The sequence below is a fragment of the Dioscorea cayenensis genome, chromosome 11 (genome assembly GCF_009730915.1).
Source record: "Dioscorea cayenensis subsp. rotundata cultivar TDr96_F1 chromosome 11, TDr96_F1_v2_PseudoChromosome.rev07_lg8_w22 25.fasta, whole genome shotgun sequence".
Classification (NCBI taxonomy): domain Eukaryota; kingdom Viridiplantae; phylum Streptophyta; class Magnoliopsida; order Dioscoreales; family Dioscoreaceae; genus Dioscorea; species Dioscorea cayenensis.
Genome location: NC_052481.1, coordinates 21,535,664 through 21,559,449, shown reverse-complemented (window position 1 = coordinate 21,559,449; position 23,786 = coordinate 21,535,664). Strand labels below are relative to the sequence as shown.

The following is a 23,786-nucleotide window of genomic DNA, read 5'->3' as shown; positions in this document are numbered from 1 at the left end:
TGTTTGATTCAGGCCAAAAAGTAGACACACCCAATAGTAATGCACATCAATGTGTTTATGTGTGTGCTGGGCAAAGAGTCACATGTGATGACGAAAATGTGATGGAGACCAGCAGTGTTTGGGCTGAGATGGAGGTAGAGATGATGGAGTGTCCGGATGATGATGGTGGTGGAGTTGGTGTCGGCAGTGTGATGGTGTACGGATGGCGAGGTGGTGGAGGATGATGAGGATGATGAAGGTGGCCAGGGTTGGAGAGATGAGTGGTGATGTTGGTCCGGATTATGGTGGAGGGTGGTGGTGATGATCGGCGGGTGATAATGGTGAAGGTGGTGAGGATGATGGTGATGGTCCTTTGAGTTGATGGGTGGGGATGTTGTCCGATTGGTGATGGTGGCCGGTTGATGGTCGGTGGATGGTTGAGTATGGCTAATGAAGGTGAGTGAGGTTGATGAAGATCTGGTGATGGAGGCCGGTTGATTAGGTGGGGATGTTGTCCGATTGGTGATGGTGTTGGCCGGTTGATGGTCGATGGATGGTTGAGTATATGGTAATGAAAAGTGGTGGGGTTGATGAAGATGGGAAGAGTCAGGTGTCTTGAGTAGATGATGAAGGGAGGGATGATGTAGAAGAGTGCCGAGGAAGATGGCCGGAGAAATTGACCGGAGAGGGATAGTCGGAGGGGTGGCCGGAGTAGTTGGCCGGATATTCCTTGCCTCAACATCAGATGCATGATGCATAGAACAGGAGGTAAGTGAGAATTCAATCTTTATTCATTGATGAAATCAAAGTGAGAAGACATGGCAGGTCACTTCATATAGAAGCCAAGAGATGAATATACCCACCTGCCTACATACATACATGTATATAGACATATATATATATATATATAACAGACGAGTCAAAGCTATAATTAAGACCATTCTTCTTTGGGAGAGCATCATTCTTCGAAGCTTGCTGCGTAGGAGATTGAACGACGCCTCTTCAGACCAATCGCATGGTTTGTATTAAGCTAACAGGTGTGCTAAAGGTCCACGTTCTCCCAATGACATGGCTTGCGGGTGTTGCTTCAGAACTTCTCTCACGAGACAGCGGAGTGCTGGCATCAAGTGGTGTGCGTGCATCAGCCACATGGCTGCGCAGTGTCAATGGAACCACGACGAAGTCCTTAATTATCAAAAGAGATTGCATGTTCGATAAAAAAGGATGAGTTCGCAAGAAGGGCATCCGGTGCAACTTGAAGCTAGTGGTTTCGAGAAAATAGAGATTAAGTCGAGCTTTTCTCTCGCTCTCTCTTACTTACAACAGAGATAGCCGATGCTAGTCGTCCTCGATGCCTGCTGAATTACTCAGTACTTGTTGCAGTGAATGCAAGAAGCTTCTTATGCATATAATCAACTAGATCAAAAAATACATGAATTCCTCCATGCCTCTTTGATTAACAAACAAATACATACTGCTTCCCACAAAACCCAATGCATATCCACAGCACCGCCAAACAATAACCATAATGTTTCATTCTCATCAGAATCATCTCTCAACACTGAATGCAAGTGTCTCATTATCACCGCAATTTACTGTCGAAGGAGGGCCGCAGAAGGTCACGATTGCCAATGTATATCGATGGATCATCAAGAGTTTGCAGCTGGTTACCTGTTGGAATTCTACCCTACAAATTGTTGTACGAAAGGTTCAGATGACTCAACAATGTAAGAAAAGATATGCTCGTAGGAATCTTGCCTGAAAGTTCATTTCTTGATAAATCAAATGACTCCAATGACACTAAGTCACCTATTGAATCTGGAATCCCACCAATCAAATGATTTCCGGACAAGTTCAGATTTTGAATCCCATGAAGATTTCCTATTTGCTCTGGTATTTCACCCGAAAGCCGATTGTTTGAAAAGGTCTATGCTTGTCACAAACTCGAGGTGTTTTACTGTATTGAAGTTCCATTCCTTTTTGTGACAACTGACAAAGCTGTCAGTATAACCGAAAATGCTATAATTCCCAACGCTTGTGATGACTTGGTCTTGAAATCCATCCAGAATACTCTGTCTTGCTTCATTTGTGGATTTGCTATTGCAGAAAGGTTGCAAAAAGACTGAGATATAACTCCCTGATAAGTTATTATCAGCAAGGTCTAAGATTTGCAATGATGCTAGATTGAATAATTCTTCAGGGATGTCACCACTGCAACATGTTAGATCGTAATCGGAGTATCCTTAGCAATGGCATTCTTTCTCAATCCATGCTGGTATGTTTCCTGATAAGTTATTACCACCAAGATCAAGGGTCTGGTATCTTCAAGTTACTCAGAGGCAATGGGATTTCTCCAGAGAGATTGTCGTTCCCCAAGTGAAGAACTTGAATCAATTTAAGAGAACCAAGAGAAACAGGAATTTCTCCAGATATCTTGTTGTTTGCCAGATTTAGAGCCACTAAGAAGAACAGATTTTGCCAACATCCAGGAAGCTCACCAGAGATAAAATTAGTTTGGAGATATCAATGACTTGCATCAGCTGGAAGTTGCATATAGATGCAGGAAGTGTGCCATTTAAAGAGATTATTTGAAAGATACAAATGTCCCAATGTTGGTACATTTCCACCAAGAATAGGGAAGAAAGATCTCCTGAAAAATGAATTATCTGAAAAGATCAGCATATGCCACATTAGATGGCAGAGGTAATGGGCCTTCGATTTGATTTGAACTCAGATTAATGAGACTTGAACAGATGAGCTTGAGGAGACTTGGGCACAGTTCCAGTTATCTGATTATTCAGAAGAGATCGAGAAGTGCAATGCTATGCGACAAGTCCCAGAACCAATCAGGCAATGAACCTGTGGTTTTCCAGTATTGGACAAATCAAGCATTGAAAAATCTTTCTGAGTTCTGAGCCACGCTGGAAATTCTGGTCCCAATTGACATGATACAAAAGCAATTTCTTGAAGATGGAAAGGAGGTACCCAATCTTTGCTGATGTTCACTATCAATGGGTTTGCTAACTCATGCTCAAAAGGAAGTCCAGACTTGAGAGATTGGCCAAGTGTTGTTCCGATATAACACCACCAAGTGAATTGTAAGCAATATCAAGAACTTTCAGCTCTGAGAGATGTCCAATGCTCTTTGGAAGACTTCCATTGAATCCATTTGAAGCGAGATACAAGGTTTTTAAGTTTGATAAGTTTCCAATAGAAATAGGAACCGGTCCGTAAAGTGAGTTCTTACTAATATCCAAGAGTGGTTATACTTTTGAGCATTCCCAGCCAACCTGACAACTCCCCTTTCAAATTACTGTTTCTCAAGTTTAATGTCTCAATAGTTTCACCAGCACATCCGGATAAAATTCTTGACAATGTGCTCGTGTCTTCACTGAGATTATTGAATGAGAAATCAAAGTGTGCAAGTTGCAGAGGTCTCTGCTGATACTTGTTGGTAGCAGGCCGACAAAGTCATTGAAGCCAAGCTGAATGACCTCCAGAGATTCCATGTGACCAATGGATTCAGGTATCACTCCATGGAAGTGATTGAACCAGAGATCAAGATGAACAAGTCTGCTGGAATTAGTTAGCCAGAGAGGAATGTGGAGTTGATTTGATTGTTGCTGAGATCAATAGTAGTCAAAGAATTACTAAGATTGAGATATGGAGAAGAAGAGGAAGAAGAAGAAGAGGAAGGCTGACAGTGAAAGGTGGCAGTTTGGAAGAATCAAAAACAGAAAGAGCAGGCAGCATGTTAACAGCATGAAACAAATTATCAGAAGAAATCTTAGCAAGATTAACTCCACTCATGTCAAGATATTGCGAGAAGAAAGGAAAGAAAGCCATTGAAAAATTATCATCCAACATGCAAATCATGCATAGAATAGAATGAATTGAGATCAAGATAAATCAAGCTTGTGAGATTACCGAGCTGAGGAGGAACCCTCCCAATGAAACCAGCATTAGAGATTCAGATAACTCAAACCAGTGAGTGAACCAATGAAACTGGGAATCTCTGTTCCCTTGAAATGATTGAGAACTCAAGTCCAAGTGATTCAAATGCTTCAAAGAAAGCAAAGAAGGATTAATCTCACCACTGAGTCTTCCACCATTGCTAACGCCATGATAAAGATGGTGATACTGAAGATCCAAGCTGACAACATGCCAAGTTTCATTGTCACAATGAACTCCTGTCCATGTACAGCAGTCATCACCTTCCCATGAAGATAGAAGTTGGTGAGGATCTTGAAGACCTGCTTTGAACTTGACAAGTGCCAATCTCTCACCTCACTGCAACTCATGCAGAGTTCTCCATTGTACAAACATCCAAGAAGAAGCATAAGAAGATGTAGATGAGACGGAATGGTGTTCTGTTTCCTCATGGTTTTTAGTTTTCACCTGGAACTGGAAGCCTGAAAATGGCGAGAGAGAGAGAGAGAGAGAGAGAGAGAGAGAATGTTGCAGTATGACTAGTTGGAACGCCAGCCAAGGGCTACTTTTGTTGCGTGTTGACTTAGCTAGTTAGACATGCTGTGCCGTGATGTTTGGTTCAAATTTGAACGATCTTGGACGGCCACATCACCTTTCCCTTTCAGTTAGCAAAGGAATTATCCAGGAAAGTATGAAGAGTTGAATTTCAATCCAATGACAGTGTATTGTATATGACTAATATTTTTGTGTTTATAAATAATAATACAATAAAAATTTTATTTATAATTTTATTTTTTATAAACTTATTATTTATAGCTGAGCTGATTTTTATTTATTTATTAGCTTGGTAATATCTATATTTTATAAAATTAAGTTGACTTTTGGTTTTTGTATTCATATGAATAAGCCACCATGATTGATTTTTCAAAGAATGATGTTAGAAATGATTAGTTTATATAGTATGGGTTGGAACTGTTTGTTTAACTTTAAGGTTCAAATTGAAAATATTTAAATGTAGATAAATCACGTTGATGAAAATAAAAGCAAGTATGAAAGAGATCACCCTCACGATGAGGAAAGCAGAAAAAGAAACAATATAGTACTCATAAAAATAAAAAGGAGAAAATCACGGATAAAGGCAAGGCGAGGTGAAAAATGCCTCGGCATCTCGAGCCTCAAAGTAAGGAATCGAGGGACCCTACTCCCCGTGTAGCATCGTGGTCATGATCGCCAAATTTGGGTTAGGAACTCTAGCCTGAGAAAGTTGAGGGAGTCTGGTGCCTACTCGCCGAATCGATGAAACCAAGAAAGAAGCATATTATGCTTTTGAAATAATGTAATAATGAGGTAGAAAGCATTCGATTTGAAAAATACTAGTATTCCGTTCAATCCGGATATTCCACGAGCAGTCACGGAAATGTGGTCCCAAAGAATTCGATCTTTGAGCAATAAGGAAGGCGTGACGAGTGAGTCAAAAGTGAGGAATTGATTGTGGGAGAGGAATAGAATCTAAAGCTTGGTGGAAGAAATCCCAGATACGTTTAGAGAACTCACAGTTGAGGAAAAGGTGATTCAGGTCTTCAGTAGCATTGTGACATAGAACATAAGTATATGAGGTGTAGTGAGATAAACACCCTTTCTTAAAAAGATTTACTAGTGTGAGGATTTTGTCCTCTCCAGCGAGCTAGCAAAAAAGGGTAATTTTACTAGAGCATCGGATTTTTCGAAATAAAGGGTAATGCGAGCTACACTGATCCACATCAATAAGGAATTTGTAAAAGATTTGACAGTGAAGTTCCCACTTTTTTCTAGCGCCCAAAAATTAATGTCATCATGGATATAAGAACAGTTAGGGATGATTTCCAGAAGCGGATTCAGCATATTAGGAGAAACAGAGGGGTAAAGAGTCTCTGGATTGTTAAGAAAATGGGTAAATTGTCTTAAAGTGATCCAGGTGAGGCACTTGAGAAAAGAGGACTGCCAAAGATCTTTGAGTAGAAGCCCGAGTGCCAGGTGATCGAACCCGGAGGAAAGTCATGGACCCACCGATGGATTTGTTTAGGCGGGAGGCGAGCGAGTGTAAAATGGAAGTCACTCCCGCCGAAAGATTTGTTTCTAGGTGGAGTGTGAAACAAGAGATCATTTGGGTCGTTGATAGAATAGTTTGTTGGATGATTTTAGCCAAAGCAGGTTGTTTGGGCGGCAGGATAATTTCCACCATCACTTCCCAAGCAAGGCTTTATTGAATTCCTTGAGGTTGAGGATTCCCCAGCCTCCCATGTCACGAGGTCTAGTAATCTGCTTCGAGTGATCAATCGATGCCTTTAGGGCCCAAGTCCGGGCCTTTCCAAAGGAAGTCTCTTCGGATTTTATCGATTTTATTGATAACCCAAATGGGAAGTTTGAAGACTGACATCCAGTAAACTGGAACGGTGGAAAGGACAGAGTTGATGAGAGTAAGACGGCCTCCAAGAGATAAGTAGTTTGCTTTCCCAAGGACGAGTTGATGAAAGTTTTTATAGGTGATAAACACCTTGTTTCTAAAAAAACAAAAAAATACATAAATGTATTAATTGCAATAGCTTATTAATCCTACAGATAGCTTATTAAGTTGGTCCCAAATACCACATAGGGTAAATCAGCGATCGAATGCTCTTGTAGCTAAAGATGAGCAGAGGCTAAGCAATTGGCGAAGCTAGTTTAAAACCAAACTTCTCCTTAGGAGGATAGATGGGGTAATTCAAGGGTGAGATCCAATGTAGATCTAACTTCCATTCACTCGGGTATTCGGGTGGTTCGAGGTGACCACCATGGCTCTTTTTCTTCTCGAGAATCCATACATCCCTTATTAGTATATAGACAACTATCTCTAGAGCACAAGTTTAGGTTCAGGTCTCAATGGGAAAAATAGAGGCACCTAACAACGCATCTTCACATACCTAGAACTACGAGATCACCCTTTTCATTCAGTGTGACATGAGATCGTTATCCTAATATCAACTAAGTTCACGGCACGGAGATAAGCAAACTCAAACCGTGGCATACGCACGAGTAAACCCACGACTTCTTAGGCCTCCCCGACTAATTCACAATAGTGTGGGGGAAGCCCTGCAGAAAAATAGCTCGATGCGAATGATAAAAAGCTTAACACCCTTGAGTATAAGGACCTCAAAATAATATATTTTTTTCCACATAGACACCTAAAAAAGGCCATGTGATATGAGTAAGCCACCAATTTTGAGTTGATTCTTATTTATTCATGAGCTTGATTATTTTAATAACTATATTTTATAAATTTTTTGATTGACATTTTTTTATACATATGAACAAGCAACTAATCTTGATTGATTAAGGAAAATGACATTAGAAATGATTAGTTTATATAGTTTGGTTTATAACTGATTGTTTAAATTCAATGTCCAAATTGGAAGGTTTTTTATTATTTATTTATTTTTTTGGACAACAGACAACAAACAAACGCTCTTTACTTAAATGTTTGTATATATTAAAAAAAAAATAAGTACGGAAGTGCATTAATTATGATAGCTTTATTGATTTTCTAGAAATTTATTAAGCTTGGCGGATGATACATGGAGTAATGAAAGTTCACTACATGCAGCTCATAAGACACCATATGAACAAGCCACCAATATGAGTTGATTTATATCTATCTATGAGCTTGATTATTTTAATAACTATATTTATAAATTTTTTGGTTGACATTATATATATATATATATATATATGAACAAGCCACCGGTCTTGATTGATTTTAAATTCTCTTGCTATATAATCCAGAAGGAGAATAGTGGGAAAACGATATTGTGAATAACACTTCCGGTGCGGGTTTTGAACCTGTATTTGTCCATGCACTGCTAAATGCCTTTTCTATTAAACTAAGCAAGATTTGGCCTAAATTAGAAGTTTATCTTTATATTATTATTATTATTATTATTATTATTATTATTATTATTATTATTATTATTTGTTTCTTTATTTTTATTATTTAAAATTCAACAAATGACTACTAATCTTTTCATTGTTTGGGGTGTTTAATCGGTAGAAACGTTGCTTGTATACAATTGTACTATGAGTTTTGACAATGCAGAGTTACTTCTTAAAAAAAAAAAGATGCAGAGTTATCAAATCTCAACAATAGAGATACATCATGTGTCTGGACAAAATATACATGATTAAAATACTCCATCTGTTTTGATTTTTGTATTTTGTTTTTGTCGTTTTATACAATCGACTATAAGCCCATATCTCTTAAGGGTTTATCACGAGAGAGCATATCTGAAAAATGCATCGATTCACGATTATCTTATCGACCACTTAGAAATTATTTAATAGAAAGGCTATCTGCCGTATGAGGTAATGAAAGTTTGTAGAGTTGATACTTTGAAAATTTGTAAAAACCATATTGAACTAATTGAACTAATAAGTCTCTCTACTATACTACCCGAAGAAGAAGAATCGACTTCTTCGGGAGACCCATAAAAGACCATTTAAACAGATATCATAAATAAAGATTTAATTGAGACACATGGTGAACAATATTATTATAGCATAGTGTGTAAAGTTTTTATTCCGCATTTGTCCACTCATCGTCATGTAACAATTCATTGCACTTCACGATTATTGTTCTCATTGTAAAATGTTTACTTTAGCCATTTTCAAAAAATAAAAAAATTAATTAGAGTTAAAAAAAATTCATTAAATTGGGGAGGTTAATTTTTTTTTTTGAATAAAATGAATAAACCACAACTTTATTTAAAAAACATAAGAAAAGCAGAACATATACGTGATAGAAATTAAAACAACCACTAAAAAGAAACAAATAGATTAAAATCACCATAAGGTGAGGAACACAAAGAACAAAATAGAGAAAATAAAACACGGAAAAAGAGAAAATTGGTGATAAAAAAGCTACTGTCTAATAACTACAGGTCTACTTGAGCAGTGAGAAAGAGAGCACTATTCCAAATCTTTTCGTCAGTGTGATATGCAATTCTTGCGCCCATGAATTAAACACTTGTAGAATAATAAATAATTTGAAACAGCTTCTAAAGTAAACACTTGTAATTAAAGGGGTGGTTTCATATTCCGAAATCAGAAGGCACTCTAATCATAAACTACACTTAAGAAGAGAACATGCACAAAACATCAATACCGGCATGAAAAATAATAATACAGAAAGGGTATACCTTGCCAATTCAGGAATGACTAGGTGGTGTGTCAACAAAATGAAAGCTCCTTTTAGCTTCTTTTCTTTCCTTCGCTTTTTAGTTGTTTGTTTATTTATTTATTTATTTATGTTGCTAAAGTTATCTTTCTCCTGATTTTCCATCGCAAGTACCATAAAGAAATGCTTAAAATTCAAAGTTATCAAAAAATTACCCTCTTGCCCTCCACCCATCATCTTTCCCTGTCTGCCCTTTTTAATCATGGCAAAACTAAAACATTAAACTCTAATCTCCACCGTTAGATGATACCTTGGATAATCCACAGCCATCGATCCATGGCCTCACCTGATGAACAGCAAATAAAAAGGACTGAAAAAGTAAACAAGATTATTAGAGGATCGTTGGAGAAAGAATGCAGTCACAGGGACTGCATGGTAATTTTCCGTACACGGTACGTTTTTGAGATGATAAATGTGCCATGTTCAACGTCTAAGTGATGGCTTTTGACTGTAAACTACTCAAGCAGGGTAGGTAAATAGGCAATCAAAGCATTTCCATTGCAAAGGCCTGGTTGACCATCCTTTGTTGACAGAATTTGCCATGTATTTGGTTTGCTGTTGTGTTCATATCATATCCTCAGTAGCATCGTCTCAAATTGTCCTTTTGGTTTGAGATGAATGCTATGAGACACTGTAATTCTGTTCCTTATCTTGTTATTTGTCTTGGGTGTTTATGCTTTGGAGAGCTGTGCATGAGCTGCACTGAGAGTGAAAGGAATTCACTTCTCATGTTCAAAACAGGACTTCAAGACCCTCTCCAGCTTCTATCTTCATGGACAGGTGAAGATTGCTGCGCATGGAGAGGAGTTGAATGTAGCAACACCTCCATGCATGTTGTCAAGTTGGATCTTCGGTATCATCATCTTTTTCATGGTCTTACCAATGGTGGAAGACTTGGTGGTGAGATCAATCCTTCTTTGCTTGGTTTGCAGCATTTGAATTATTTGGACTTGAGTTTTAACAATTTCAGGGGAACTGAGATACCCAGCTTCATTGGCTCACTTTCTGGTTTGACTTACCTCAATCTCTCTAATGCTGGTTTCAATGGGGGAATTCCTCCTCAGCTTGGTAATCTTTCAAGCTTGAGCTATCTTGATCTCAATTCATTCTATTCCATGTATGCTCTGTATTCTGGTAGTCTTCAATGGCTTTCTTCTCTTTCTTCTCTGCAATATCTTGATATGAGTGGAGTTAATCTTGCTATAGTCTCTTCTGATGATTTGTTTCATGCTTTTAACATGCTGCCTGTTCTTTCAGTTTTGATACTTCCAAATTGCCAGCTTCATTTGCTGTCACCTTCTTCTCATTCATTTCTTAATCTCAGTAGGAGTTCTTTGACTAGTATTGATCTTAGTAACAATCAAATCAACTCCACATTCCCTTTCTGGTTAACTAATTGCAGCAGACTTGTTCATCTTGATCTCTGGCTCAATCATTTCCATGGGGTGATACCTGAAGCCATTGGCAACATGAAATCTCTTGAGGTTATTCAGCTTGGACTCAATGACTTTGTGGGGCCATTACCAACAAGCATCAGAGACCTCTGCAACTTGCATACGTTGGATATCTCATTCAACAATCTCGGTGAAGAGACGAGCACACTGTCAAGAATTTTCTCTGGATGTGCTGGTAATACCATTGAGACATTAAACTTGAGAAACAGTAACTTGAGAGGGGAGTTATCAGGCTGGTTGGGAAAGCTCAAAGGTATAACCATTCTTGATCTTGGCAACAACTCGCTTTATGGACCGATTCCTGCATCAATTGGAAACTTATCGAATTTGAGAATCTTATATCTCACTTACAATGGCCTGAATGGAACTCTGCCAGAGAGCATTGGACAACTTTCAGAATTAAAAGTTCTTGAAATTACTTGTAATTCACTTACTGGTGTTATATCTGAAGCACACTTTGCCAACCTCTCAAGTCTGGAGTCTGTGAGTATGAGTTCCAATTCATTGGTTGTAAACATCAGCAGAGACTGGCTTCCTCCTTTCCGTCTCATAGCAATTTCTTTCGGATCAGTGTTATCTGGGGCCAAGATTTCCAGAATGGCTCAGAACACAGAAAGATTTTTACATGCTAAATTTGCCAAATACTGGAATTACAGGAACCTTGCCTGACTGGTTCTGGGACTTGTCATACACCATCACAATCCTTGATCTCTCAGAAAATCAGATCACTGGTACTATTCCTGCATCTGTGAAGTTTGGTAAGATTGGAATCTTTAATTTGAGATCAAACAAATTTAAGGGTCCATTACCTCCTTTGCCATTAGATGCTATATATGTCGATTTATCAGATAATTCATTTTCAGGTGATCTTATTCCTATTTTCAGTGAAGACATAATAACTCTGAAACTTATATATCTTTCAAATAATTTCTTAAATGGTACACTTCCTTCAGCAGTATGTAAGTTTCGGCGTTTACAAGTTATTGATATCTCCAGCAACTCCATCTTTGGTGAGCTGCCTACATGTTGGGAAAATTTACCTGCACTGGAAGCTTTAAATCTGGAAAATAATAGTCTAACTGGAGAGATTCCTAGCAGCATTGGTTCCCTGAAATTTATGCAAGTCCTTCACTTGGGATCTAACAATCTCACAAGTGGAAATTCCTTTGCAATTGAGATATTGCAAGATCTTAGTGACCTTAGATCTTGGCGGTAACAAGTTATCAGGAAAGATACCATCGTGGATCGGAGAAAGCCTGCCTTTCCTAAGGATACTCCGTTTACGATCAAATATGTTCTATGGTGACATTCCTGAAGAACTGAGTGATCTATCTTCACTTCAAATATTAGACCTTGCTGAGAATAACTTGTCAGGAGTTATATCCAAAGCTTTTCAGCAACTTTACTGCAATGAAACTTGCAAATGAGGGAAGACAAAGCATAATGGATGGGTTTCGAAGTCAAGTGATCACTAGTTTGGGCAATTATAGCCGTATAGGCTACGCAGATAGCTTGTCAGTAGTCACAAAAGGAAGGGAACTCAAATACAGTAACACACTGCAGTTTGTGGCAAGTATTGACCTTTCGAGTAATTGGCTTTCAGGAGAAATACCAGAGCAATTAGGCAATCTTCAGGGAATACAAAATCTGAACTTGTCTGGAAATCATTTGGCCGGTAGGATTCCTGAGTCCATCAATGGCTTGAAATCATTGGAATCACTTGATTTATCGAGAAATGAACTTGTTGGTGAGATTCCTTCAAGCATTGCTGCTCTAACTTCATTGAGTCACTTGAATCTTTCATACAACAACTTGTCGGGTAGAATTCCATCGGGTAGTCAGCTCCAGACTTTCAATGATCCTTCCACATACATTGGTAATTATAACCTTTGTGGCCCTCCATTGACAGTAAAATGTGGCGATGTTAATGAAACAATTGTTCTTAGTAAAGAAGGTGATGATGCTAATGAGTCTGAAATGTCATGGTTATACTTTGGCGGTGCCGTGGGCTACGTGATGGGGTTGTGGACTGTATGTGTTACTCTGCTAATCAGTGAGGCTTGGAGGAATTCGTATTTCAGTCTGGTCGATTACATTAACAAAAAGTTTGCTGCTTTGACCTCAATAAATTGTTCAAGAAATAACAAAGTCGAAGATGAAACAAATGGCGGAAGTTGCTGAAATTTTGCTTCTTCATGGAACAAGAGAAAACAATGTACAAAGTTGTATACATTGCTGTAGTTACAAACTGATTTGTAATATAGGCTGTGAAATAGATGGAGAGGTTGAATATGTAATGTACTATAAAATTTTAAATCATTCTCCTTCTTTTCTATCAATTCCTGCATGCCCATCATAATCTATGTCTGGTATCTACTACATAAGATATATTTTTATAGCGAAGCTAACTGGTTGGTAGGTTCACAATACGAGGATGGATCATTCATTGGAGAATCATCCTTACTTATTTTGTGGTAAATTACTGTATTCTCAAACCATCATATAATACCATCTTGTTTTGCAGAGGAAGTAAAACACATGAAGGCTTTAGTGGATGCAGGACCTTTGAACACAACCTGTTGTCAAATTTAATGGCCTTGCCTTTTTCACATTCTTAGTAATCCTATTTTTAGACGGTAATATAAAATTTCATGAATCAAATAGCTGCTATATATTTAATAAAATTTTAAATTTGGTGATTTCCACAAAATTATCGAACTTAGTCATTTATGCGGAAATTTTGGTGTGGTATTGCAAAATATTACACACATTGTAAAATATATATATATATACTCATAATGTTTTTGCTGAATGATCACGTTTTTCTAAATTTAGATCTTGGGCTTATTGCAAAATTGAATGTGTCCAGAAATTTGGTTTGTCTGATAAGTCCATGCTAGTATACTTCATTTCCATCCCTTTCGTGACTACTTACAAACTCTCTATGTATCCCAAAGGAACATAAGTCTCAATGCTGCTAAAAGCTGCTCCTTAAACACTATCCAATATGTTCTTTCCCTCCTTATGAATATCCACCGTTGCACTGAAATTGCCAAATCTCTCATGTATAGTACCTGACAGGTTGTCATCTCCGAGGTCAAGAATTTGAAGAGAGGTTAGATAATAAAGTTCTTCGGGAATGTGGCTTTCCCTTCGAACATGTTAGCCCGGAGCCGAAGAATTCTCAGTGATGACAATGCTTCTCCAATCCATGACGGTATGTTACCAGACAGTTTGTTACCTCCAAGATCAATGATCAACAAGGACTTGCAAGCTCTTAAAGATGTCGGTATTCTCCCGGAGATGCTGTTGTTTCCCAGATGCAATGCCAGAAGCAAACTAAAAGAATCCAGTTTGTCAGGGATTTCTCCAGATAGATTGTTGTTTTCCAGATTAATAAACATGAGAGACGCTAAATATGGAAAACATGCAGGAACTTGACCAAAGAGTCTGTTGCTAGACAAATCAATAACTTGCATCTCAGCAAAATTACAAATTGATGAGGGAATTGTCCCATTGATGAGATTATTGGAGAGATTGAGGTCACCTAAAAGTGGTAAATATTCACTGGTGATTGGGAGAAGAATACCTAAAAACAAATTGTTGGAGAAGTCGATGTCGATATTGGAAGAAAAGGGCGGCAATGCATCATAGAATCTATTGGAACTCAGATTTATGACATGATGATAAACTTCAAGGAAATTGCCAGTTAAAAACAATGATTAATGTTTCCAGTATCCTAATATTTATAATATCTCATAGGAAGAAACCCCAAGCTTAAAGTATCAATGTTATAAACCCCAAGTGAGTAAGAACCCCACTGAAAGCTCGCAATCATGTAACTGTCATTGTTAAGAGCAGCATTGAAATAAATATCTAAAACTTGAGAAGAATCATGAGCAGGTAACAGAAGCTTGCAAAGAAGGGAAACAGAGGATTACATAGAAAAAGCATGGGTACCACATCAGAGGTTACCTTCATCGAGGGAACTCTGGAGCAATAAGACAGCTTTCAAGCTCCACTGTAATGTCAATGAAGCGTGTTCTAATTTTGTTATCTCTTCAAACTCATACCCCAAGGACAACCCAACTTTAGTAGCAGAAACTATTTTACCAAGAAGATCCTCAATTGTGACCAAAAGATGATCATCGGTTTTGATATAAACATCATGCATAAATAACAATGACCACAGATCTTCTAATAAGGAGCATGAATAATGTTTCCAGTTAGAGATATCCCTAAGAATCTCCTGCAGCTTTTTCAGGTGCATCTAAAAGAACCTTCAAGGCTTTAGATTGAATTACCAATTCCTGCAGAGAAATGCCACTAGTTTACCAAAATGCTCACAGAACATGAAAACAGATATATGAAATGAAAACATTATGAACCTGAAGGCCATCGACTTTGAGCAAAGAGCCAGTCTCATCACCATCACAAATGCTAGAAGACAAACAAAGTTGTGATCTACTGATCCATGACTGAGCTTCCAATACAGCACTTTTAACTTGAGGAAGAGAAGGAAGAATCAAAAATATATTCTCTGACGTCCTGACATGTAAAAACTCATTTATCACTACAAATTTCTCACAGAAAGAAAAAGGCCGAATGTTGGAAATGGAGAATGTGCTATAAACCTAATCAGCTCGTCAAAATCAGATAAGTGCGCAGCATGCTCAAGAAGAAATTTTGCTTTCTCCTCCCAAGAAATAGCAGTTTCAAGCACTAAAAAAATATCCACAAATTGTTTTTCTTTTGTAATTCCTAACCTGGGAGAGAATTTATACTGAGGTATCAATGCATGAAATATACTAGCCATAGTATGAACAAAGATGCAAATCATAAAGAACAAGAACATTTGCAGATAATTGAGAATTACTGGGAAGCCTCTTGCAACAGAGGTTGGATAAAATCAAATGGCATCCTCTCTGAAAGAACCTGCACAGAATCACCTACATCAGCTAAGTGCAAACTACAAAACCACCTAAAATCTTATGAGAGACAGTGAGAGATATCAGATATCATCTCCTGTTAAAACAAGAAAGTAATCGAGGTTTTTGAATATCTTTTCATATCTGTATTTGACACATTTAAAAACCATCAAAAGCAACAAGAAATATGGTAACTGTTTGTGAATTGTAGATGAAAGGTAGGATTTCTGATATTGATGCCAAATCAGTATTGAATAATCATCACCCAAAGAAGTTATGGAAATGAAGGAAAAATGAAGATGGTGATAATGCATAGTGGACATGTACCTTAGATGCTTTCTCCCTGCAACAGGACTTCTTTAGTTCCATGTCAACAAGGGACAACTCATCAACTGTTTCAGATGGAAACAAAAAATATTGTCTTAAAGTATTAAAAATAAAGCACATAAATACCTAACAGTTTCAACTCTCTAGAAAATATGTTGGCCTGTACCCAACAAAGCAGAGAACAACAACCTCTTATTCTCAAGAGTTTCCCAGACTCCGATATGCAAGAGAGTTCACGAACAATGTTCCCATGGTCTTCCCGTTCAATAATTCCCTGCAAAACTCATCAAGCTGGCATCTCCAAGAATATGCATCACGATAGTATTGCTTCAGAAGTTCCAACTCCAGGATCTTGACAATAAAGCTTTCCATGTTCCAAAGAAAAACTTCGAGTTCCTGAATATGCGAAATATCAAGAAGCCTACAAGCATTGTGTCATGTGTAATACCATAGAAAAAAATAGAGGTCATTATTAAGTTAATAACCGTAAGTTCAAGTGGACCTTCCATGACCTCTTTACACTAAAATTGCAATGACTCAACCTCCTTACATAAATCAAGCAACTCTTCCATCTCTCGAAGACGAGCATGGAGTTGCAGCATCTATTTAAAATAATTGAAGTGTCAAATACATAGCGAGTTGCTCAGCATATGGAATAATAATAAGTTCATTGAGGAATCATTCAGTAAAAAATCAGATTTATTTCAAAGTAGAGTATGAGTATTGCTAAAAATTAAAAACCTCATATTTTAGTTTGTGAAGGTTTTCATCTCAACAATGCCAGGCATTTTCTGCTAGAGGCATTCTCTAGCATTTTCCATCCAAACCTGCCATGTATGTAGCAAAGGAATGACATCAATTTTAGAGAAAATTAAATCAATAGGCTTCAATAGCATGAAAGTCTAATGAGGACAAGTAAAAACTTTGCAGATGAAATCTCCTTTGCTAATTTCCCAGTTGTCTCTAGATTAATCGGAAGTTTGAGAGCTCGGGAGTATAACAATTCCAATTCACCAATCTGGGTTGAAAATTGAGAAAGAAATAAAATATGTTAAAATATCAGCATCAATGGCGTGAAGAAGCTATAGCTAAAAAATAATCAATGGCATGAAGAAATATGATAAGAGAGAGATCATAGTGACTAATGGGAATGTCGCTATAGACTCAAATAAAAAAGAAAACAGCAGTTGGCACTTCACCAAAACAAATACCAAAACAGCAGCCTTCCAGTTAGATATAACTATAATCACTTGGATTAAAAAATGTCTGATTCTGTACTCTTCTTAAAAAAGAATAAGAAAACAGCCAGATGTCAAACTGAAAATCTATCTCCATATCAAGAGACGAAGAAAATTTCTATAGTAAGAAGAACAACATGATTGTAACGGACTCACATGAACTTGAGATGATAGAGCAGACTCTATTTCAAGAACCAATATTTTTGCATCTTCAGCATATGGCTGTAAATAAGCAAACGACAATAAAATATTTGCAACTGGAGTGATAAAAAGAGTTCATCAAGAGAATCATGATCATCGACCTTGAGTTTATCATGCCCAGGCACAAGACAAGGTGAAGGGTCAAAACTGAGCAAATTCATAACCCCATGCATACACACTTTCTCTATAAGCTTGTCATTGCAATTTCAGGAACTTTCGACTTGAGAAATACAACCACTCAGCCTCAAAGCCCATTTCTGAGCTTCAACCAACTTATCAATCACATCACGTACCTAGTATAGGCAGTACAAGGACATGATTAGGAATGTATAACAGTTTATTCGAAAAATATAAAAATAAAAACAATGTATGACAGTTTCCATGCAGGAGTAATGCATATAAGCGCATGCTGGATCCATGTCATGATCAGCCCAAACAAATTGATCAGCTTCCTTTAGAGCATAGTGTAAGCAGCATTCAAAAAAGGAATCTCCAAAATGTGGCAAGCATTTGAAAGCCAAACTTCAGCAAGTTGTGCATATGTTATCAATCACACCACTTTTTATCTGAGTAAAAAAGATAAGCTATCAGAAAGAGGACAATGGAAATGGAACTACATGTGAATAACATTTTAAGAGATGCAGAAGGAAAAAAAAAGGAAAAACAAAGAGTTAACCCACATGGTCCATCAATCCTAAATTAAATGAGAGTGCAAGGCAACAATTCTAAATATTACTACTGAAATGATCATAAGATCTAAGTGTAACTTTAATATGAATGTGTGTGTGTGTGTGTGTGTGTGTGTGTGTGTGTGTGAGTGAGAGAGAGAGAGAGAGAGAGAGAGAGAGAGTCAAAACCTTTTTCATCAAACTACTTGCTCCACTAGACGTCATTGGATGTTTTCCACAAAGGGTAGAATCTTCCATCTTCCATGTACTTCCTGACAGAGTACAGCCCTTAAGGACAAAATCACCAAGTTCTGCAAGACTGTGACAGTAAAGAAGACAGTGTCTGCTTGGGTTGCACTCACATAGATGCTTTCCAGTGCTGCAAGAGAACAATGATACTTCATAAACTCAGTCGCATCATCAACTGAGAACAGAACATACATCAAAACATATAATTGCATCTATTTTCAAAGATTTTGCTCAATAAAAACTACAAAATATTAACAGATGATCACCATTAGTAATTGCAATAAAGTTTATAAAAATCAAGAATAACAGTTCAAGAGTCGAGATCTACAAAGAAAAGAAGAGAGAAAATGTCACGAGTTTCACAAATATCGCTAACTATCCTTTCTGGTTTATACTAATGAAAGTGATGGCAATGGCAAGAATCTCTTAATAATTTATATCATTGTAGAATGCCATTCTGCTTCCAAACAATAACACAAAGATCAAAAGAATCAGAACAGAAAGTACAATAAAGAGAAAAATGGCTGACACCTACTTCACAAAAAGGGAGATAAAGGGCCACCAACTTAATATTGAAAGTTCTTCCCATACCTACAGGTTTCATGTTCAAGGGAGATTTAAGTGCATGAGAAAGCCTTCAGAAAAAACAATATGATTAATAAACAATGAAGTATATGATGCAGAAAGGGGAGTGATCTACAAATAATTGAATAGTACAGCATAAAGAGAAGACCTCCAGGCAAACGTGTACAGTTGGCCGGCAGGTGCAAATAACAGCTGAAAGATATAGAAACTGTTGGCATATAATACATGTAGGATCCTGCAAAAAATCCACAAATTGGAGTTAAACAGTACCATGATTATAAAAAGTTCATTTTCAAAGATGAACACAAACCATGACAGAAGATTAGCTACCTCTTCATCACCCACATATTAGGGATGTTTCTTTGAAGACATTTGAGAGGACCTGACTATACCATTTTGCCACAGTTCCTCTCTATATCTTTTCTCCCACACAAATATTCTATGCATTTCTTTCTTAAGGTAAGGCCATACCTTGGCATCATAGCCATTTTGTGATAATCAGTATGCACCAAGTCCAAAGAAATTCAAATACAAAAATGCCCTTGTCTGACTAAAAGATTAGAAAATTATTTTTATAAAACAGTAACATTTCGTAAAAGAAGATCATGAGGATGATATTGCATAACTAAAAAGTGCCAAACCGGAAACAATTTAAAGATGAAACATCAAAATCCAATGATTAAGGGTGCACTGAATTTCAAATATAAATATAGGAAACAGCAAAAGTCATATTACAAAATCATTTAGCAAAAAAGTAGCATTTGGGAAAAGAAGCTAATGAGAAGGATATGCCAGCAATGATAAAAGTTGGCAAAACAAAATTGATTGAAAGATAAAGCATTGCAATCCAATGATTAAGAGAATACCGAATTTGTAAATACAAGTACCAAGAACAACAAAAGTAAATCTTGAGAGTTTATTGCAATGTTCCAACATAGCTAAACCACATAAAATTCTTTGATGTCCAAAGCTCATAATAAAATGAAAATGTGAGAAAAAAAATATAGTAAGATTATCAAAGCAGAAAAAAGATGGAAGAAAAGCAAGAAGTACAAACGCCACCTTAGCAACCACATAAAGAAGTTCTTCATGTGACAAGACAGCAGGTTTGTGATATACACTATACAGCTCAGCCCCCAATCCACCATGGGGCAACCAGTCAGCCGGAGCAAAATTGACAGCCTCAGCACAATTCAAGCCTATACATGCAAACCAAAATCTTGAAATATTAAGCAAAATTGTGATAACAATGTAGAAATGTAAGCTCAAGCTTACCAAAATTAAAACCACCATGATAGGACCTCAGAAAAGTAATGACAAAGTTTCCGGACTCCTGTAATACATGAAACCAATTATATGTCTTACGAAAAGCTTGAATAATAAAAGAGATTCATTTATCATCCAAAACATTCCTGTTGTTAGGCAATGCATCCTTTTCTCATAACTGTGATGAAAGACGGATACCAGAAAGTAAGTTCACATCAGAAAGTAAATTCTGTGATGAAACACAGAATTTACATTATCTTTAAAGGAAGAGATGTTGACCAAACTTAATACAATAAGCACAGCTACATTACAATCACAAAAATGCAAATTAATATGCCTGACAGCATCTCATGAAGATTTAGAAAAAAAAGTTATGTGACCAAGTTAATCACAATACTTGTACTATTTCAAGAGGTACCTCTTCAAAAGCATTGGCTTCACTACCAGGCACACCATACCAGCACTTAGGCTCTCCCCAGAAAATCATAGTGAATAAGAACACGTACATCTACAACTATAAGAAAAAATCTTATCCATGCATGCATAATTCATGCAGCTACTATATGATTCCATTAAACTAGCTCTAATCAATATAACACAAAATAAGCAAGTAGAATGCAATATGTTGAAGAAATTATGTGAAGACCTCAAAAAGATAATATGAAATGAAACAATGATCATTTTAGTTTCTAAGTAAAATCATTTAGATAAATATACATGAAAGTCTACGGGATTGTATTTAATCGCATTGTTAAGCATGTCTACATTGGAAATCAGTAACAATTTCATTTGCAAATTATTTAGTGAATCCTTCAGAGCAGTGTGAATTCCATAGAGCATTTCAAATATGATATTAAAGCACAAGCACATGGATGATTATAGTCAAAAGAGTAGGAGCAAAAATGAACTCCCTAATATGCTAGGGACATGGTACAGTAGCAACAAATTATCAAGATATGGATCTTTTAAAGATCCTTCGTCAAGTCTCATTGATATGCTATTACAAAGATTCAAATAATCGTGTGATGTCAAATGCATGATTAACAATTTACATACCAGTGCAAATAATTGATGGAATAAAAGCAGTGATCCTCAACATGCCAACAAAAGGCTGAGAACAGCATTCCCTTCATAGAGCCAAGGAACCATCACTTGAGCAATATTATCCCGAACACCTCAAAGTATCGAACCCTGAAGTTTAGGAAAGTTATTGAGATTCCAAGAATCCAAGGGCTGGAACAATACTTTCTCCATGCCTCATGGTCAACTGTGGTGGGTATTGGATCACCAATATGCGGAAAGCCACTCCCATACACTGAGGTGTCCAGATCACTGCCTTACATAACCTCTACTTCTCCTACTCTCCCTTCAACAATATCCCAAAAACGTTTCTCAACCTGTGATCTGGCAGGCCTCCCCTGCCCAAAACATTTTCTTCTCAACCTGTCATCCCTGTGCCGGAAGGCTTCCAATGAGCACTACTTCCCAGGCACAAAGCCAAAGCTATCCTTATCTGAATTGACACACTCCAAACAGTACCAGTTGCCTTGTGGAACAGACTTTAACGGGGCGAAAGGCAATGCAAATGCCAACCTTTGTCACAGCGATCACAAAGCAACATGACTTCTCCATGCAACCCACTCTTGCATTGCTTACATATCTGATCAAATACACTCCGACTGACCCCTTCCATTCTCTCTTCGCCAGAACTCTTCCTCTTCTTCGAATTTGAGCTCTTCCCATCCGACCTTACAAACCTAGAAACGTCCCGCCAGCGCTTCTCCTTACAGACCTTCTCATACCCACCATAAAGCTTGACAGCGTTGAAAATCCGTCAAAGATCAAGATCATCCCCATCAAACACAACCCTCCGCTAAGGTCTCCTCCCAAAATGCGATTCAAGAAAACGCGCGTACTCGAGATGAAAGGTCTTAGGATCGCAAGACAGCGAGCGGTCCTGGAGGCGGTGAATGGCCTGGTTTTGGGTAGGGAAAGAGAGGGTCTCGCGGTCAGGAACGAACGGAGGGTTCCACGATGGCGGGGGACGATGCGGCAGATACCGAAGGGTTCAATCTGGGGACGGATCTTGGAGATGAAATCCAAGGTATTGGAAAACTCCTCCTCAGTAGGGAAGAAGACGGGGGCCTGCGGGAGGGAAGGGGCAGCAGCGGCGGCAGTGGCGGAGGTGGTAGCGTAGCCGTGGGTCAGCATGCCCTTCTCAACGGCGCGGGGACGGCCCTTGCCCATGGAGAAGAGGATCGCATGGAGGGTTAGTAGGGTTTTGGGGGGAGGAGGAGGAGGACGACGACGACGACAAGTGATGGTTGGGGGAGCGATGGAGGAATCGGGTGGGTATGTTTATCGGATTCGGGTTTGGGACTGGAAAGACGAGGCAATGAACTCCTCAGTTACTTATGATCAGTTTGAAACGGGTTTGCTTTTTCTCTTGTTGGATCCGCTTTGGGAGGTGGTACTGGTTCGTAATCATTGGTTTACCGATTTTTCTCTTATAGGCTTAAAAAAATTGAATAAACCGCAATGTATTAATAAAAAGAGCTGGTACAAAAACAGAAAAACAACAACATGCAAGAAATTGCAAACGACCGAAAAAAATCTACCAAAAGTGGAACAAAAAGTAAGACAAATGCTCATCCAACTTATGTTTTTTTTGAATTTGGCACTGCATCAATCCAAGCGTGAAACAAATGACAATTTTTAATAAAAATAAAAAATAAAGATAATGTTGTAGAATTGAAAATGCAATAATTTTTTCAAATCAAATTTGTCAAATAATTGCCCTAAAAAATAAAGAGCAAGCAGTACGGAGTGTGGCACCCACATCCTTAAGCCATGTCCCCCACAAGTCAGAACCATACTCTCAAAGCTTGTTGAAACCCTATGATACATGTAAAACTGTACCAAAATGGAGGTAGCAAAGCTACATTCGAAGAAAATATGGTCCCAGACTCAAATGCTGCGATGACAGAGGACGCAAGTGGCAGTTGGAAGCTTATTGCAGCCTCTTGCAAAAAGTTGTCTATCGTCAAAATTTTATGATCCCAGACTAGGCAAAGAAATGTGTTTTTCTTACGTGGACAAGGACTTTTGAAAATATGCGGTGCTACATTGCATTTTGTCCCACGATCAATGAGGAAGCGATAGAAAGATTTGACTAAGAAGCTATCATTGGGAGTTAAACTACAATATTAATGGTAAAGGATGTTTGAGCTTTGCGAACCACCTTAAAGGTGTAGGGCATCAAGCACCTCATTAAGAATTGGGAGAGAGGACCTAGAAGATGCGAAAAAGCTCTTTCACCATGCACATGGACGTTGTTAAACCTAGCAAAATCCTATTGCCAAATGTTTTTTGGTGCTTGCCCTAAAGACCCGTCCACAATAAAAGATTGCATGCAATGTTCTTTTATTTTCAATAAATTGGTGGTGTATCCACATTTTAAAAAAAAATTATTAGCATCAGAACCTCTATATATAATATTTGTATAATCCAGTATAAAGGTGCATAAACATCTTAAGGTGTTAACTCCACCCCAGTGGCAAATCTTCGCACTAAGTTTTACAAGACCCCAAAAATTTAACTGTAAATGATAACATTGTTGCCTAGGGTTAGTTTAAAAATTTTAAATATAAATATATACCTATTACATACACATTAAGTAGAAAATTTATTAACTTAATTTTAGGGGACAATGTCTA

General features: G+C 37.7%; 4 protein-coding genes and 1 pseudogene across 4 annotated transcripts; 1 reads left to right on the top strand and 4 right to left on the bottom strand.

The window, feature by feature from the left end:
* Positions 1 to 2,286: 2,286 nt before the first annotated feature.
* On the bottom strand, positions 2,287 to 3,825 carry LOC120271770 (receptor-like protein kinase). Its single transcript, XM_039278446.1, has 5 exons — positions 3,682 to 3,825; positions 3,327 to 3,602; positions 2,725 to 2,801; positions 2,511 to 2,629; positions 2,287 to 2,438 (listed from the first exon to the last, which is right to left on the bottom strand). The coding sequence occupies exons 1-5, from the start codon at positions 3,823 to 3,825 to the stop codon at positions 2,287 to 2,289; spliced, it is 768 nt and encodes a 255-aa protein (XP_039134380.1).
* Positions 3,826 to 9,430: 5,605 nt separating this feature from the next.
* LOC120271769 (receptor-like protein EIX1) lies at positions 9,431 to 12,887 on the top strand. The gene is made up of 5 exons (XM_039278445.1): positions 9,431 to 9,529; positions 9,739 to 11,271; positions 11,363 to 11,471; positions 11,565 to 11,731; positions 11,959 to 12,887. The coding sequence occupies exons 1-5, from the start codon at positions 9,431 to 9,433 to the stop codon at positions 12,787 to 12,789; spliced, it is 2,739 nt and encodes a 912-aa protein (XP_039134379.1). The 3' UTR covers positions 12,790 to 12,887.
* An 837-nt stretch (positions 12,888 to 13,724) lies between these two features.
* LOC120271768 (receptor-like protein 42) lies at positions 13,725 to 14,782 on the bottom strand. The gene is made up of 3 exons (XM_039278444.1): positions 14,584 to 14,782; positions 14,379 to 14,484; positions 13,725 to 14,265 (listed from the first exon to the last, which is right to left on the bottom strand). Exons 1-3 carry the CDS (start codon positions 14,780 to 14,782, stop codon positions 13,725 to 13,727), a joined length of 846 nt encoding a protein of 281 aa, XP_039134378.1.
* Positions 14,523 to 17,817, bottom strand: LOC120272462. Its single transcript, XM_039279287.1, has 10 exons — positions 17,404 to 17,817; positions 17,258 to 17,323; positions 16,787 to 16,881; positions 16,605 to 16,690; positions 16,053 to 16,465; positions 15,864 to 15,928; positions 15,485 to 15,543; positions 15,243 to 15,374; positions 14,997 to 15,156; positions 14,523 to 14,918 (listed from the first exon to the last, which is right to left on the bottom strand). The coding sequence occupies exons 6-10, from the start codon at positions 15,903 to 15,905 to the stop codon at positions 14,847 to 14,849; spliced, it is 465 nt and encodes a 154-aa protein (XP_039135221.1). The 5' UTR covers positions 15,906 to 15,928; positions 16,053 to 16,465; positions 16,605 to 16,690; positions 16,787 to 16,881; positions 17,258 to 17,323; positions 17,404 to 17,817; the 3' UTR covers positions 14,523 to 14,846.
* A 342-nt stretch (positions 17,818 to 18,159) lies between these two features.
* On the bottom strand, positions 18,160 to 22,467 carry LOC120272461 (annotated as a pseudogene).
* Between the last annotated feature and the right edge of the window lie 1,319 nt (positions 22,468 to 23,786).

Bases quoted from the DNA above. Each gene is read 5' to 3' on its own strand.
- LOC120271770 (XM_039278446.1), bottom strand. From the start codon at position 3,825: ATGGCTTTCTTTCCTTTCTTCTCGCAATATCTTGACATGAGTGGAGTT. The intron at 2,802-3,326 runs GTGAAACTATTG...CTTGTCGCATAG, and splicing joins AATTTTATCCGGATGTGCTG to CATTGCACTTCTCGATCTCT. The intron at 2,439-2,510 runs GTCATTGATATC...TGTTCTTCTTAG, and splicing joins GCAACTTCCAGCTGATGCAA to TGGCTCTAAATCTGGCAAAC.
- LOC120271769 (XM_039278445.1), top strand. From the start codon at position 9,431: ATGGCCTCACCTGATGAACAGCAAATAAAAAGGACTGAAAAAGTAAAC. The intron at 11,472-11,564 runs GTGATCTTATTC...TTCCTTCAGCAG, and splicing joins ATCAGATAATTCATTTTCAG to TATGTAAGTTTCGGCGTTTA. The intron at 11,732-11,958 runs GTCCTTCACTTG...TTCAAATATTAG, and splicing joins GTTCCCTGAAATTTATGCAA to ACCTTGCTGAGAATAACTTG.
- LOC120271768 (XM_039278444.1), bottom strand. From the start codon at position 14,782: ATGCATGATGTTTATATCAAAACCGATGATCATCTTTTGGTCACAATT. The intron at 14,485-14,583 runs GTAACCTCTGAT...CTCAAGTTTTAG, and splicing joins CCAGAGTTCCCTCGATGAAG to ATATTTATTTCAATGCTGCT. The intron at 14,266-14,378 runs GTTTCTTCCTAT...GAGTTCCAATAG, and splicing joins ATTGATACTTTAAGCTTGGG to ATTCTATGATGCATTGCCGC.
- LOC120272462 (XM_039279287.1), bottom strand. From the start codon at position 15,905: ATGGAACTAAAGAAGTCCTGTTGCAGGGAGAAAGCATCTAAG. The intron at 15,375-15,484 runs GTAATTCTCAAT...ATTCTCTCCCAG, and splicing joins CTGTTGCAAGAGGCTTCCCA to GTTAGGAATTACAAAAGAAA. The intron at 15,157-15,242 runs GTTTATAGCACA...TTTACATGTCAG, and splicing joins GATTTTGACGAGCTGATTAG to GACGTCAGAGAATATATTTT.